At 41.5% G+C, this 17536-nt stretch overlaps 2 protein-coding genes across 8 annotated transcripts in view; one reads left to right on the forward strand and one right to left on the reverse strand.

Annotated features, from left to right (window-relative positions):
- Positions 1-13226, forward strand: MYNN (myoneurin). The gene is made up of 8 exons (XM_063338252.1): positions 1-54; positions 736-1034; positions 2960-3762; positions 5675-5834; positions 6580-6758; positions 7036-7119; positions 7548-7634; positions 9358-13226. Exons 2-8 carry the CDS (start codon positions 769-771, stop codon positions 9624-9626), a joined length of 1848 nt encoding a protein of 615 aa, XP_063194322.1. The 5' UTR covers positions 1-54; positions 736-768; the 3' UTR covers positions 9627-13226.
- Positions 11633-17536, reverse strand: part of LRRC34 (leucine rich repeat containing 34) — an 18462-nt gene continuing 12558 nt past the window's right edge. For all 7 annotated transcript variants that reach the window (XM_063338254.1, XM_063338255.1, XM_063338253.1 and 4 more), the window contains 4 exons: positions 17224-17350; positions 16742-16941; positions 15884-15997; positions 11633-11765 (listed from right to left, as the gene is read on the reverse strand). In XM_063338254.1, coding sequence (XP_063194324.1) covers positions 15925-15997; positions 16742-16941; positions 17224-17350 — 400 coding nt within the window. In that variant the 3' untranslated portion in view covers positions 11633-11765; positions 15884-15924. The remainder of the gene's footprint in view (positions 11766-15883; positions 15998-16741; positions 16942-17223; positions 17351-17536) is intronic.

The following is a 17536-nucleotide window of genomic DNA, read 5'->3' on the forward strand; positions in this document are numbered from 1 at the left end:
TCATCAGAACATGGCGGCCTGAGGCGAGGGCGCCCCTTCCCTTCCCCTCCGCAGGTGCGTGAGGCGCCGCCGCCGCTCTGCCGCCGGACACGGGGGCGGCCGCAGACCGAGGCGGGCGGGACCTGGGCACGGGGGTGGCGGGGTCGGTCCCGGGTGAGGGCCGCGGCGGGTTACGGCGCTGTGGGCCCTGTCTCGTCCCGCGGCGAGGCCGATCCGGGGGCGGCCGTGGCTGCCTTGTCCCGCCAGCACGCCGTCTGCTCGCCTGGAGCCCCGGCGGCCCTTCCTCCGCCGCCCCGGTGACCGCTCGGTTCCCCCCGGAGTCTGCCCGTGCCCCGGTCCCAGCGGCGGGGAGCGGGGCCGTGTCCCCGGCAGCGTCCGCCCCCGCCGTCGGAGCCCCGTTCGGTCCCAGCCTGGGGTGGAGCAGCGTGCTCCTGGGACCCCGGTTTTGACAGGGCAGCTCACCAGCTTAGGCGAGCTAATCCTCTCACCTGGGTGGGGGAGTACCCACGCCTCTGCTCTCTCCCCCTTGCTTTGCCTCTAAAATTAGCAGCTCCCCACGTTAAGAAGGATCCACCCATCTCACTGTACCTCCTACAAAAGCGCTGCTGCACAAACTACCCCGCAGGATTAGAACACCGAGGGTCTTGTAATAATTAACTTACTCTGTTAGGGGGAGAAAACAAAGTTAAATCTTGCACGTAAATCAATTTTTATTTTTTTTTTTTGCTTTCCCAGATCAGAACAAAGAGGCTGCAGCTCGTTATCAAAATGCAGTATTCCCATCACTGTGAGCACCTTTTAGAGAGACTGAACAAGCAGCGAGAAGCCGGCTTTCTTTGTGACTGCACCGTCGTTATTGGTGAATTCCAGTTCAAAGCACACAGGAACGTGCTTGCCTCTTTCAGCGAGTACTTCGGTGCATTTTACAGAGATGCGTCTGACAATAATGTTGTTCTGGATCAGACCCAAGTGAAAGCTGATGGATTCCAAAAACTCCTGGAATTTATTTATACAGGAAACTTAAACCTTGACAGGTAACATACGCTATTAAAGGGGGAAAGAGAATAGGGAAATACACTTTGTGTTAAGGCAGTACTGGGTTTTTTGTTCTTCGTAATAAGTTCTGGAGGACAAATAATAGCAGGTGTGGTACATATAAACAAGTTGAAGATCATGTGTTTGTATATTTTAAAATACCACGTGGTATGTGAGTGCCACACCAAAGGTATGTTGTCTGATATTTCACTGATTGATAGTTTCACTTCCTAAATTTTTTGTCTGGATTGGAAGGGATTAACGATCTTGTGTAATCGCCAGGAGAGGGAAGGATAAGTGTATTCTTTCTGAAGCTGGCCTGTAGAAGTCCATTTTTGCAGAGAACACCGAAACTTTGTACGCAGTAGAGACTGAAGTTGGAGGAATGGATGATGATAGGCATGATTTTAAAAAGTTACTTTTGTTAGAATTTGCATGATTTGTTACTTAAAATCTTGTATAACAGTGCCCAAAATGAGTCACAGAAAAAGTGTTTCCGCTCTTACTGCATTGATTTTGTGCACGTTGTGTTATGTCACGTAAAGTGAGGATTCTTTGTAGTGCTTCTCTCTCAGGGAAAGAAAGACATTATACCTCGCGAGGGAATTGTGACTACTTAAAAGTATGTAGCCCAGAATTTCAACTCCTTTCTCCATGTGTGCTGTCAAATGCATTTCAAAAAAGCTTTGTTGCTATTGATGCCTGAAAACTCATACCTGATAATTTAAGTACACAGATGCAGGATGTTCGTTGTTGCTTTTTTAATTAGCTACAAGCTTTAACAGTAATAGAGCAGTGTGCACAGCCAAGTGGTGAAGTTAGCGACTGATGCTTTGCAAATTACGTGTGAGCAGAAGCGTGCAGCATTCTCGATGTCTGTCTGGGACCGCAGCAGGAGGGTGTCTGGATTCATTCTGAGCGGTTGAGATCTCTGAAGGAAGAGGAAAGTGAGAGTACGGTTCTTACCCAGGGAGAACTATTTGACTAAAGATGACACCTGCAGGTCTGCCCACGTCATCTTGTGCTGTGCCCTTTTAGGTGTCTGCTGCAACTGTCTGCAAATTCTGCTGTCTTCTGCAGTGGGGGTTGCGTGACTGACACCAGGAGAATGTGCTTTGAACTCAGTGCTAGTGTAATACAGGATATTAAAACAGTTGTATTCATGTACAGAGGGTAAATGTGGCTCGTTACTTACCGTGTAATAGATTGTTAGAATGACAAATGGTTGTTTACCATTAATCTCTCTTTAAAGTGCTGTAAATCCATAAATTCATTGGTGGTACGTGTTGCCACTTTCCCAGGTTATTTTTTCTAAACTATGAAGACTTGTGTTGCAGGAACTGAAAAATAGAGTGTAGTAATTTAAATCAGGACTTCCTTCGTCTTAATGTTGTCTGTGTGCAGCTGATACAGAATTAGGACTGTTTGCAAAATGTTTTATAAAACAAGATTAATACCTGCCTCGCACAAGTGCTGAGGTGAATGCGCTGCTTGTGAATCACTTCAGACTTTTGGCAGAATTATAGAATGGCAATTTATGCATTTTATTCTCCTGTTTTATTCCTTTGTGCTGTGATTTCTGAGCCTTTTGGACCAACAGCCCCATGTCTAGCCTCACCAACTTACGATTGGACTTTGAACTTAAAAATTCTACAAAAGGCACATAACTGAAAATAAAATTCTCAGTTCTGTGCATTTGCAGACCCCACTAGGCACAGGCCATCAGTTCGGGAGCAGTCGTCATACTAGTGTTTTGTGGCACTACAGCACGAAGAGATTAGATCTTGCTGTATATGTTCTCAAAGTTACATTTTCTGACAGTGTAACTTTTCTGTAGGTGTGCTGTCTGTACTTGATCCAGTTGGTACAGAAGAAATGTTGGCTTTGTCCAGGATATTGTCACCCAATTCTTGTTTTCTTGCAGCTGGAATGTTAAAGAAATTCACCAGGCTGCCGACTATCTCAAAGTAGAAGAAGTGGTCACTAAATGCAAAATCAAGATGGAAGACTTTGCTTTTATTGCCAATCCCTCTTCTACAGAGACATCTAGTATCACTGGAAACGTTGAAGTGAATCAGCAGACTTGCCTTCTGACTCTCCGAGATTACAATAATCGGGAGAAAGCAGACGCTGCTTCTGCAGAGTTGGTTCAACCACAGGCAAAGAAAACGGCTTTAGAAAAGAAATCTCCTCAAACCAAAAAGCGAAAGAAGAATTTCAGCTCCCCCAAAAGCACACAGAATAAATCCGTACAATATCAGAACGATGTGACTGAGAACACATCCATTGAAATGTTTTTGGATGCAAATAAGCTGGCCACCCAGATCACGGAGCAGGCTGCCCAAGGCAGTGATAACTCTGAGCTGCAGCTGGCATCTGTGGTGGAAAGCGAAACATTGGCAGCGCAGGATATCCTAGTCCAGACTATTGCAGCAAAACAGAAACGGGGAAAGCCTCAGCAAAGCTGCGCGCTGAAGGAGCACTGTATGTCCAACATAGCCAGTGAAAAGAACGCTTACCAGCTGGAGAGTTCAGGGGAAGAGCTTGACCAGAAGTACTCTAAAGCTAAGCCGGTGTGCAACACGTGTGGAAAAGTCTTTTCAGAAGCCAGTAGCCTCCGTCGACACATGAGAATACACAAAGGAGTGAAACCGTACGTGTGTCAGCTCTGTGGGAAGGCATTTACCCAGTGCAATCAGCTGAAAACCCATGTAAGAACTCACACAGGTAAGCTGCTGGCCTTGTCTCGTGGACTGTGGAGACCTGTCGTCACAGCCTGTGAATACGGGACTACGAAGGTCTTTGCATTCTGACTTCTTCCTCTAGAAATTTTGTCTGCTGCTGGTATGCATACAGGGATAGTACCTATACCCTGGTAGCATGAAATGTTTCAGCATTTTTCAGTACAAAATCGTAGTTTCTACTTTAAATAGCTAGAGAGGACTTTATTAGTCTGAGCATCTGGATTTCTGGAAAGATTCAGAAGAGCTGGCTACCCTTTAATTCTGTAGAGTGATGGAGTGCCAAAAACTATTGCCAGTAGAGCATGAAAAACTCACAGTACTTGATACCAGAATTTCTGTTGCTTTTTTTTAAACTTCAAATCCTAATGTATGTTTGATAACAGAAGTGGGAAAAAATGCAATCTTGTGACAGGTAGGTAACTTCTCCCACAGGGCCTTCAAAAAATGTAAGGGAGGTCATTGAATTACTATAGCATTTGGGATTTTATTTAGTAAAATGCGCAGCTGAAATGCATGATGGCGTTGTCATCTCTGCGTTCAATAACATTAGCAGGAGTTTGTGTGGTATCAAAAGCTACTGAACAAAGCATCAAAGAGAAATCAATTGTGATCACTTAAACGTTAAGACAACATGCCTGACTTAAAAAGATTATGAACAGCAAATTGCTGGAGCCTGGGAAGATGTACGGGAGAAGTACTGTGCTTGTTTGTCTTTGCGTATGTTCTTCCCTAGAGATGAAAGACTTGATGCCGGGTTAGTTTGTTCTTCAGGCTGATGTGGCAGAGCTGTTCTTCTGCTATTGCCTTTGCTGCTGTACTTAGCCCAGTGAGCAGCAGAGGGACCTGGTTTACATAGTTTTCTTCCTTTTGTGGCTGGCATTCAGAATTCTGAAGTAACAGTGAATCAGATAAAAAAAAAAAAGTTTATTTTTGCTCTTTTTCCCCTTTGGAAAACTCTGAGTAGAGGCCAGCAGTGGAGCTCTTTCCAGTAAGCTGTGAAGAGGTGAAGCAGGAGGTGTTAAGGTGCAGGAGCAGGAGAACGCCTTGCTCTTTCAGTAACCAAGGGAGAGGATTTCAAATATCGTCAGCCAGTGACTAACCAAAGACTCAATGTGTAAGAAGGAGCTTGTGAGCCATATTCAGGGACAGTTTGCTGGTAGGAATGTCAGCTGTACTTTCTGCCTTTGAGGATATTGTGCTGGGAATTTTTGCATGAGTAGGTAGGGAATTTCACAGTGGTGGTTCCTAGGTGGCAGGTGAGAGGTCTAATGCTTTTATTTTTGAAGTTTGCATGTACAAAATATACTTAAGAATTATTGAGTTCTTCATTTGATTGTGCACTGCCGCAGAAATGCAGAGATAGGCTCTTTTATATTGTCAGCTAAGACTGCAGAGTTGCACGATCCATTACGTGAGACTATACGTATTGATCACTAAGAGAACACGAATAGTCAGAGAAGCAGCTGTAGCATTCTACAGCAGACGCTAATGAGAAATTAGTGAGCACTAGACTGCACATGGCAGACCTGTTGCTGTTTGACAGGCAAGAAAAAGCAGATGATTTATGGATTGTTCATCTTGAATATTCAGAATCGTGAATAGACATAACCAGCAAAAAGTCTGAAAATGTAGTAGTAGCATTCTTAAAAATAATGTGGGGAAAATGGCATTGTTAAAATATTATTACCTTTTTTCCCAAAAGATAATGTGTTCAAAAATAGTCTGTTATGTGCTGTATTCCTGGCACGTTACGCTTCAGTGGACTGATGATGGGATGTTCCAAGATGTTATTTGTAAGAAGTATTAGAACAGATAACTGAGCTTTGGTCAGGTAATGGATTGAAAAGCTTTCTTATGTAAACACAGAGAGCACAAGGGTTTTATTTTTTCGCTAGGGGAGAAGCCATACAAATGTGAACTGTGCGACAAAGGCTTTGCTCAGAAGTGCCAGTTAGTGTTCCACAGTCGGATGCATCACGGAGAAGAGAAACCGTACAAGTGCGATGTCTGCAATCTGCAGTTCGCAACTTCAAGCAATCTGAAGATTCACGCCAGGTAGGCAAAAGTGAGATCCTGCAAATGCTTACCCATGCGTTTATTTAAACAGAATAAATTGCTCCATTATGAGCAAGAGTTACACATTCACGTAATTTGGTCATTTCTACTCCTTTTCTTGTGGGTCTTCTCTCACTCTGCGTAACAGAATAATTACATCTACGTACTACTACATACTACAGAATAATTACATCTACTACGTGATCTGTGATTTATGCATGTTACAGCCTACGCACAGGTATCCTTATGGCAATGATGCGGGTTTTTTTGTTTTGTTTTGCTTTGTTTTAAACTGCTCGTAGCACCACAGAAGAGAGAGTCCCTTGATGGGAAGTGAAACAGAACAGTTCTCGCTGTTCATGTCTGTTTGCATTTTTTGGCAAGAGCAGGAATTATGTTCCCTTGTTAGGAATCATCATTTTACCTCTTCAGTACACAATGATGCAAAACGTGCTGAGTTCTCCTGGTGCACGTTACACGTGCAGGGCTTGTAGTTCAGTTCAGCTGCCATTGAAATCACGGATGTGCTGATTCCTAGAATCTACAGCCAATGAATTTCACTCCGTGAGAAACTGCTAACTCAAAACCAAACTCACGCGTGTTACTTTTTTTTTTTTTTTTTTAGTTCACAGAGCATTAGCACAAGGAACTTTGGGGATAAAGTACTAATTGAGGAAAGTTGCTTAATAGTGGGTGTTGCTTCCCTTTCTGCCAGGAGATGACTGATGTCTGTGTTCATTCGCAGGAAGCACAGTGGCGAGAAGCCCTACGTGTGTGATCGGTGCGGTCAGCGCTTTGCCCAGGCCAGCACACTCACCTACCACGTGCGTCGGCACACAGGGGAGAAACCTTACGTGTGTGACAGTTGTGGAAAAGCTTTTGCTGTCTCAAGTTCTCTCATCACCCATTCCCGAAAACATACAGGTATGGGGAGACGGAGCGCTGCGGGAGCAGAAGAGGCCTGGGGAGGGAGGACCGGCTGCCTGCAGAGGGGTTGGAGATAGGTGATGAGTAGGAAATCTGTAGCTTGGGAGTTACCGCTGGAGTTGTCATCCGGCTCCGTTCTCATGTTCTTTCCCTTTGACTCCAGTTTAGGGAGCTCTTTCTCCCATTGGACGTTACCTCTGTTTCATTTTGATTTGTTCTGTATGTGTATTCTGGTTTATATACTGAAATAACAAACTCCTTGTGTTTCCTTTAGGAGAGAAGCCATATATCTGTGGCATTTGTGAAAAGAGTTTTATTTCCTCTGGAGAGCTCAACAAACATTTTCGGTCCCATACAGGTCAGTTTCCAGACAGGCTGCTTCCTGCGCTATAAATAATATTCTGCCTTTACCCATTTGCCTTTAAAAGACACCATATTGTGGTGTACTTGAAACTTGCAGAGTTTCTTAATTTATGTATCTCTCTGTCAACATAATTTAAAGAAAATATTTGTGAAATTTTTCTTAATTGCCTTTTTCAGACTAATATCTGTGTAGCTGCGTAGGTGTTGATGTATGATAATGGCTTTACTACTAATGCTTGGGGTTTTTTCCTTAGTTTTAATCTATTATTCTGGAAACTATTCTGAATACAGACACGCAGACGAAATAATAGAGTTACAAAGCTGTATTTTAAAAATATAACATTGAAATCCCTTATCCTAACCTTTAACTATGTTTTCTTTCATTTTCAAGATTGTTCTAAGTGCCAGACCATTTTTTTTCAGGTGAAAGACCGTTTATCTGTGAAATGTGTGGAAATTCTTATACAGATATAAAAAATCTTAAGAAGCACAAAACGAAGGTTCACACAGGTGAGTTCCTTGTGCAAAGAAAGTTTAAGAAACTACATCAACTGTTTTGTTCTTCAGTACTGAATAACATTTTTTTTTTGGCTCATCCAGGCCTATAATTAGAAAATAAAAGATTTTTGTAGAGTAGCTGTCTTTAGAGCCAAAAGCATCTGCTCTAGAGGTACCCAAAACTTCTAAAGCATAAAGTATGTGCTTTAAAGTAGATTCAAGACAAATTTTCAAGCATTTGCATTGCTATAACGAACACATGTTGAGCAACATAGAAATAGGTTGCTGCTGACAAGAATTTCTGTATGTGAGTATTTATTTTCTTGTCCAAGTAACTTGTGAGAGCTTCCCACCTGAAGGCATAGTCTGAATTGTAGGGAATTTTTTTCCTCTTCTGAATATGTCAAAGGAGTACGTCTTTCTGAGGGTAGTAACTGAGGTGAACAAGGCATACTGGTTACAAGAATTACTTTACACCTTGAAGGCACGAATATTTTTAATGCAACAGTGAAAGATTTGCTTATATGTGCAGTCTGTGTTAATCCAAGTCTGAGCTGGATTAGCGAACACACAAGATCAGACAGCTGGCAAAATGTTCCCAGCTGCGATTACTGCTCTTAAAGGACTTTTCAAATACATTCAATTCCTATTCTAGATACCAGATTTTGACTAGGAAGAAATTTGACATGTATTACTTGCCTGTGGTACCGAGCACAGAGATAGTCAGATAGCCAGCGTCTTTAAACACTGGCTCCATAGACCTCGTTATCCGTCCGTCCTTAAGTGTATTAACCATAATTCCCTTGCTTCTGTCATATGGAAAAGGGAGTAATAGTTGTCTGTGTACGTCTGGATTGGGACAGATGGAGCAGGCGAGGGAGAGGATGAGAAAATGAGTCGTACGCAGATGCAGCTTTGAATGTCAAAAGCTTGAGAAGCCCCATTTAGGAAGGGGAACCCCAGTGGAAGCAAAGGTGAGGTGAGAGCAGCAGCGAGCGTGGAGAGGGCCTGGCAGAGCCCGAGGGTGTGAGCTGGGAGAGAAGGAATGAGAAGGTGAGAGACAGGAGCGCCGCAGACAGGAGTGCTTCACCACTGAAGTACCAGGCCCCAGAACATGCTTTGGTAGAGGAAGGGTCAGATATCCGATGTGGCTTAATCAGAAAGCAGCCCAAGAGCAGTGGCGGACTGCATTCAAACAGGAAGGCAATGAGGAATCCGTTAGCAGTGACTTCAGTTAAGAATAGAAAATAATTTCTCAAGTGCTGGATAAAAACCGTAATGGGTCTGGCTGGAATGGAGTTAACAACTGTTTTCTTCCAAAGAAGTTTACGGATACATGGTATGTTGTACGCTTGGATGTGGCTGTGGTTCTTAGATTTTCTGGGGCGGAAAATCTCACAGAAACCTTCGTAATTACATTTTCTCCAAGGCTCCTTTGTTCACTGTGATGTTAAGGATTTGTTATCTTCTGTACCGTGCCAAGTAGCGACTGAGTTGGAATCCCTCATCCGTCTAGTTGTGATGCTACAAGCAGGAGAGGATGTGATTCTCAATGCTTACATCGCGTTTACAGCTCATTCTGGCTTTGTGGCACATTGCAGCCACTGATAGCCCACCTGCCCAGGCAGGTTTTGACAAACCAAGTGTTTGTTTTCACAGTCAATTGAAAGGGAATTTGCAGAATTTGCGCAGCGGCTGCTTTTGAACATTTCTTTCTTTTTTTATTTTTCGGTAGGATCTGAAACTCCCCCTGATTCTAATGCACTTGATAATTCTTTCAATGAGCAAGAATCCATTCAGAGTCAGAAAAGTCCTTTATCGGAGTCCATAGATGTGAAACCCTCTGAGATGTCTTTAGCACTTCCTCTTCCCATTGGGACTGAAGACCATCAGATGCTGCTTCCCGTGACGGGTAGTCAGTCTCCTTCATCAGAAACATTGCTAAGATCTGCTGTGACTGGATATTCAGAACCTCAGTTTATTTTCTTGCAGCAGTTATACTGACAGTGCAGTACAGAGCCATCGAGGTAATTTGGCAGCGACCTTGCATACCTTTGGTAAGATGAACATAATCAAGTGAGCAGTCACACTTCTTGAATTGGACTTGTTCTTTTTTTTTCCTCTGTGTAAAGACACGTGTAAGGCATTCCCGTTGTGCAGTGCTGTCTTTCGGTTTTTGTTGAATTGTGCTCATCTACAATCAAATTTCTATTTGCAACTAACGCTGATTACCAGGAGACGATTCCTTTCCAGCAACACCTGCCTTAAGAATTCTCTGCTAAATATGTTAATGTATTTTGGACATCTCCTCCCATGTTCCTGCTGATCCGGTGTGTCACAATGTCATTTGAGAGCAGATGTGTTAAGCCATATTTGAGAGTTTAAGAACATTAACCCAGAGGTGTAAGGGGAAAATCATAATTTGAATGTACTAAGAAGCTTGTACTCCTGCATTCCGAGGTGGTATAATGGTACATGATGGAAGGCAGGCCAGCACTCTGCTGAGGTGCTCGCAAAGAATTGCTGTCTGCCAGAAGTAGCCGTCTTCAGTTGAGGTCTGGCCACAAAGTTTTGTGTGTAATTTCCTGACAAAAACAATCCTATGTTTTTTTTCCTGTAGTGTGGTAAGTCAGAGGGTTCGAATGGCATAGATACTACCGGGTATTCTTTCCAACAAGTCACTTTCTGGTTGGTTTTTTTTTTTTTTAAGTGAATCCAGCATTGTTGTATCTTGTCCCAAATTTATTTTTCACATCCCTAAAATGCCCTGGTTTTGGCACAAACAGCAACATTTGCTCAAAAGGAGAGCTGGAACACTTATGTTGTAGGTGAGACGAAAAGATGCATTAATTGTGAGGCAATGAATCATAGCGTCATAATCCTTTTTTTACAGTAGTGCTGCTGCTTCTGCTAGTCAGTAGGTACAAAAGAGGAAATAAATCCTGCCCTTCACTGTGAAAATAATAAGTGAGCGCTACATGAGGGGGCGTTAAAGAAGAATACAACAGAGCAGATTGATACTCTTCCAGGCAAGGTTTTGTTAGAGTTTGACTGCTTTGTTTTAATTGAAGTATTTATGTATTGCTTTACCTCTCGTGTCACTCGTCCACAGTAGCTGCACAAAACTGGTAGCTAGCAAGACTCATGTAAAGGTATGTTTTATTACTAGCAATGTAAATTTTTCAAAAGCAACATTTTTAGTGTGTTGGTAGGGTCATTAGTTAAAGACTAGTTGACAAGAGGAGTACTTTTATACTCCGTTTTGCCAGTTTGTGCCATTAACATAATGTAAGCATTATTTAAGTAATCATCAAATAGTAAGGAAACGGTCATAATACTGTACCAACAATTTATTTAAAGATATTATTTGTTGGTTATTTACTTGGTGCTAGCATTTTATTTCCACTGATGCCTTGTGTCCAGACACTGATAAATAGAAGAGCATAGGAGATACCTCTTAACTGATTCTGTTCTACACGGAGTAATAACTAATCTGCACCTTAATTAAACAGACTTGTGAAACATTTCTTGGAGGATTTCATTTAAATATTCTGCGAATGGTCCCTTGACTCCTGAGCGTGACTATAGAATTATTTAATTTTTTTTCCCCTCTTCCTACATGTTTGTATTTGTAAGGTAATAGACCTTTCGCTTCTTTGTGTTGATCACCTTAGTATGTGGCGTGTTTAAAACTCTGCTTCTTGATCGTATATTTTATGCTTTAATATATGGCCAATTTGCTGATGAAGTCTACCACGGAGAGCAGGGAGTACAGCTGTGTTCACAGGGAGTGTTCTCAACGCAGGCATCTCTAACTCTGTCCAGCAAAGCTGATTATTGCCACCCCACCCCCCCCGACTTTTATTTGCTTTGCTTATCTGTACCGTAACTACAGCTGATGTCCTTCATAACGCTGGCAAAGGGCAATGGATGAAGTTCTCTGGTTGGTTTTTTTGCTGTTTGTTTGGCATTTCCCCCTGTTGTCCCCTGTTTTCTTTTTTAGCTTCTGTTGTTCATGTAGCACCTGAAGGGTTCCTTAGCCTTGCCCTTGAAGACTGAAGAACAACAAATACCGGGATCTTGACTCCATGTAAAAAAAGCAAACTGCGTGTCACGTGTCCTAAGGTTCTTCACTTTCTCTTTCTGCAAATAGAGCAGAAATCTTGGGATACACATAGGCTTAGTCATGAGTACTGAAAAAGAACAATACCGTAGAATTGATAAATTTCTTATTTAAACAGCTTTGGAAGAAAAACTAATGATACGCTGCTGTTAGCTGAGGAAAAGTAGCTGAAGATTAACATATCCAGGATAAATGTCCACAAGAGAGAACTAGCTCTGGAAAAAACAAAGAAATTTTTAAAAAAATCACATTCCTACATAGAAAATGCATTCCATAACAATGTTTGTTTGGACTGTTTTTGTATTTCTAAAATTATAGCTTATTACTGTATTCTTAGATTTCAGACTTTTTTAAAAAATACAGTGCTTAGATTTATACAGGATTTGTTTAGATACTTATAACGATAACACTTGCTTTATTAGTCATTTAGTTTTCTTTATAGACAAGAAGATAATCATTATTTTTTACAAGACAACAATTTTAACCTTTCTTAATAGAATACACAGACTTATAGTTTTGTCTTGAAGCAATAATTTAGTGACCTGCACTCTTGAGTCCCCATCTGAGAGTCTTGATTTTTATCCTCATCTTTCGTGAAGATATCTCAGCTGCTGAGGTATGATCTCTATGAACTGTATTCATTTACTAGAATATAGATTTTAAATATATATATATATATATTAAAAAAAAACCTGTAGGTGTTTTCAGGCTGGGTGCTGTAGGACCTGAAGAAGCAGGTCTGTACTGTACCTTTTGTCAATAGATGCATGGAAATCAGCTGGACATCTAATTCCTAGGTTTAAGGATTCTGAGTTCATTTTGGAGGTTAAAGGTTGATAACAGTATTGATAATTTCTGTAAGGGATTAATGTGGGAAAGCATGCAATCTGTTTAGGCAGACATCTCTGTCTTGAGATCTACTTGCAAAACGAAAGGTAAAATTTTAATAATTCCATTAACAGTAATTTAGAGAAAACAAGATGATTTCTCACACCGTTGTTTCAGTACCGTTTCAGTCAATTTCGCACTGAAGTCGGTGCAAGTTTTGCGTGAGTAGGTTGTTCCGCATCCAGCAACTTCTCGATTGGCTATTTGGAAATACTTACGTGAGAATAGCTCCTTGTATGACACTTTCTTCCAAATGTGTGCCTAAATGTGGGCACAAAGCATTCTGAAAGCGTGTGTTACAAAAAAAGCTCAAGGATGGACAAGTCCCATGTTAAGGATTTCAGGGCTGTGATCTTGGAGAGGCTATCGATAAGCCTTGCAGAATTAAGGTCAGATAAGGACTAATAATTGATTTTTTTTTGGTTAAATTATTTTTAAAATATCTTTCATGTATATACAGTTTTCCCTCTGTTATTTGTATATAGCTCAACTCTCAATTTTATAATCCCCTGGGAGGGGAGGGAGTTGTACATATTTAGCCTGAAGTGTTTTATGTTAGACTTTAATAAACTTGGTTTGTAATTTTCCCCTCACCTTGTGTCTCCTGTTTCTGACTGCAAGGGTTAGCAACAAAAGGAGGAGGGAAGCAGTCTAACGTTACCACCATCACAGCACCCCGTCAGGAGGACGCACGGTAGCCCTTCGCGCCGCGTAGTAACACAGCAAGGATTACTACGTTTTCTTCTTGGCAGTAAACACACCTGACTTTTCTCACAGAAAATATTTTGGGTCTGTTCAAACTGAATTAAATTAAACTTTATTCTAAATGCAATCTAGTATAATGACTCTTAGGTTAATTTTTTTTGTACTTGTTTGTTTTGGGGTTTTTTTTTACGGAGTACTTTGAAGATGTACTTTTTGTGCTAAAGTAGACATTCAGAGAATTTCTTTATCAGAATTTGTATCTTAACTTATTTTTACTACATTGTTTTAATTTTACAGGAGGTGGTATGGTGGCTAGAGCAGAGAGTAGGACTTAGGGGACCTGCGTTTTACAACTGGCCTGCTGGATCACTCATTTTCCTTTAAACTGGGGCAAAAATGCTGCCTTTCAGCAAGGCGCTGTGAGTTCTGAAAGCTGAAACAATGGTTTACAGAGCAGGATTATGCTTGTGTTTGCTACTAGAATAACTTACTCAGAAGACTATGGCAAAAACTTCTAGCCTATGTAAGTTCTCTCGTTCCAAAGAACACAAGATAGACCTTGTAAGAATTTAAAGGTTTGGTTTTCAGAGAAAGGCAAGCAATAAATTTCTCTGGCACTGGCCTCTTTAAACAATGCAGGTTTCTGCATAAATTATTAGTTTGCAGGAAGCTCTTTATACCTAATTCAGTTAGAATTACTCTGCATCCCTTTCTTACAAAGGAATATCAAAATAAGCTACAACACGAGCTATTTTTATGGATGTCGTCAATAATGCAGAGTGCTCTTTTGGGCTAAGCATCTTGCTGTTAAATAAGGGTTCAGAGAGAGTAAAAATATTTCAAAAACATACACTAGCAAAATAGTAGAGTTGGGACTGACTTGGTAGATGTGGTTCCCTGTTACCACAGCAGATTAACGAATGTCATTCATAGAAGTCAATTAAGACTTAATTTGGACAATGAAATTAGCCTTGAACTTCATATACAGAAATAAAGATATATGGAAAAAATATAGCTCGATCTAAATCTTATAGTGGTCTTTCTGGCAAGAAATGCTACCATCGGTGTCTCAAAACAGAGCGCTCTCTCTAGACTATCGGAGTATAACCTGCAAAGCTCCAGAGCAGCAACACTCAGAAAAATACCAACTTTGATAATACAGTCCTATCTCATTTTAAAAAATTTATGAATTTTCAGAGCATGCAGATTCATTCTCAAACAATCACATTTTTTGTATCCTCAACTTTTGTTATCGTGGCAACAATGTTTCTGTGTAACAACAGTTAAAACATAAGCTCTCTAGAACAGGATTTTCTCAGTGCGACCTATGGACTTTGTGCTAAACAAGACGGCTACAGGTTAAGATGTCCCTGTGCAGGCCACAGAGATAACTCACTTCTGGTCTCCTGCTCTGCCCTCACCATTTGGCTGTCACATTTGTTAAGCTGTTCCGTGAAGAGAACACGGTGGAACTCCTGGTCTGGAGGGTGAAGAAAACTTGATCAGATCTTAAACACTGTCTCTAGCAGGCAAGAAGTTTGAGGGGGCAGAGAGAGACCTCCACGTCAACTTGTGTGTAGCAGAACAAACACACCTGCTCTGGGGGCTCACCTCTTAAGTCATCTTATGATACCAAGTGCTTTTTGGGCCAACAGAGCCTGACTAATTCGTGTTTGAGGCCAGTGGGGGGACAGGGAGAAAGAAAAACCTAACGCTGACAACAGCTATCAGCACCACTTTGGTGATTTCAGCTTGGTGCAGCGTATCCATCCCCCTCCCCGTCCATACACTACCACTGTCATAATACAGAATCAGAACATCAGCAGTTACATTGCTGCTGCTTAAGTACTAGCGTTGAAATTACTTTCCTATCTTTTACCCCCTCACACTTCATTCTTATAGCTCTTTTGCCTGCGTGCACATACATTCAGGGATTATTCTGTTACTTATTCTATACTAACTTTTAATAGAAACATTTAGACATGCACAAGACTGCACTAGTGAAAGCCTTTGAGCAAACCTCTGCTGTGCTATTTGGTGACTTTTTCTGTTTAGGAGCATCAAGCCAGTCACTGCTACAGGTACAAGGAGAGTGGGTGTACAAAGGAAACAAGCTGAGTGATTCCCAAACTTCTAAGAAGTCTGTATCCAAACCATTAAACGATTTCTAACTACCATTATACGCGTATGTTGTCTTATTCACATGTAGGAGTTGCCACGTGGCTATAATGATACAAACCTTTTTAAACAGTTCCAAGAGACAGGAAGAAGTAATGAAACCAAGTTTGATGTGTTTCATTTGTAGTGCAAGAAAGAAGTACATGTTGCAAGTGAGTCAAAATACCATTTATATACCAGTAAACTAGGTTCACTAGCTTTAAAGTTCCAGCATTATAGTGGCTTAATGCTTCAGTTCATTTAACTTGATTAAATAAATAAAAAAAATCACTCTTGGATAAAGATCAAAAGCATGCCATCACTAAGTCAAAGGAGAGAGTATATAGAGCACAGTAGCAACAAATGGATTTACCCAAACCTCTCTTACCTTCAACGGGAGCCTTGTTGTACAGCATATCTGCTTTGCAGTCAAGCAAAGCTGCTGCCCAGTGGCAGTCCGGGGTGTAAGTTGTTGGTTTGATGTACCTGTCTGTACTCCAGCCTGCAGAGACACAGCGACATTACCTGTGGGCTCTCCGTGCCACATGGAAACCTGACTGCAGACACCACAGCCCAGGAAGGGCAGAGAAAAGCTCTTCCTCTGCGGCTGCCACATGGTAGAGGAACCCTGTGGTCCCGACACTCCATCCATAGGCTCTGCTGCTGCTCTGAACCAGTCCCTCATCTTTTTAAAATAACAAACACCAAATAAAAACCCTGATCTGAGGAGGTCTCCTAATAGAGTGGAGTAGTTCAGCTGCCAGGAGTTAGTTCATGCCTCTGCGCTGCTGCAGTCTCTGCTCTTCACGCACCTCTGGTCAGTGGCTGTTCTGCTCCGTTACTGCTAAGAATACCCAGTGTCACCCTTAGTGCGCTCTGCCGTGGTGAAAATGTTTTCCTTTTAGCTTATTATACTAAATTCATCCATCACCTGGGAACCCTGGAACTGCATCTAATTGTGGTAAGGCAAAGGAGATAGTGTGCAATAGAAACGACTCCAGCAAAACTAATGCATTTCTGCATTAATAGGCTTTTAATAGCTTGGGCATTTTTAGCAAGAAATTTTAAGGTCACTGGTCCAATATTTTATCTCTAATTCCACTTCAAGTGTTTTTAGATTCCTTCTAGATTAAAGACTCTGAAGAAACAACGTGCAGCGAGTTGGATACTGATATAATCTATTTTACAGAAACAAGATAGGCAAACTTCAAGCATATGGAGCGCATCAAGCTGCCACCTCACTCACAAGTGTTCTGAAACCGCTGCAATTGCCAGACTGGCATTGGCGTCTTTGTTTGTCACCTCCCCACAACTTGGTGTCCAGTAGTAATGCTTCTTAAGGCCATGGGAGAGCTCTGCCAGGTGAACGTGCCCATCTACTTCATACGGTTCCACGTCCGTACAATTAGGTTTCAAGCGGCCCGTCTGAATTAATTCTGAAAATGCCTGAAATGAATAAGAACAAGAACGTGACATGTCGTATTTCACTTTGACTGCAGTGAAGGCTCTAGAAGATAACACACAATAAGCAAGTACTTGATCATTTCAGTATGCTGATGTCCAGTGAGTCTCGTTACAGCACCACCGTATTATAATTATTTAAAAAAAACCCCAAACCAGAGTAAATCAGGTATCTTGTTCACGAATTGCCATAGTAATCACAATTCTAAAACCAGAACAAACAAGCAGAACCCAACCCTCTTGGAAAGTTCAGGAGCAAACACTTACCATACAGGTGGCTTCATCAAATTTGTTCCCCCAAATGTAAATATAGGAAAGTTCCATGTTTGTTTTCATCGCATCCGAAAGAGCTACAAGTCCTTTGCCACTTATGTTGTTGCTTACCACTGACAACCTAAACAGAGAAAATAGTTAGGCAAATGCGTGCCAAACCACCGAATTCCCTTCTCTTAGTTAAAACTAAGAGTTTAAACTAAGATTTATTCTTAACATGAAGGGACTTATTTTATACTTTGTCATTATATATTACTATATATCACATATTGTATGTAGATTGACATTTTATATTTGTTATTAATAA

Source organism: Chroicocephalus ridibundus, chromosome 6, assembly GCF_963924245.1.
Source record: "Chroicocephalus ridibundus chromosome 6, bChrRid1.1, whole genome shotgun sequence".
NCBI classification, from domain to species: domain Eukaryota; kingdom Metazoa; phylum Chordata; class Aves; order Charadriiformes; family Laridae; genus Chroicocephalus; species Chroicocephalus ridibundus.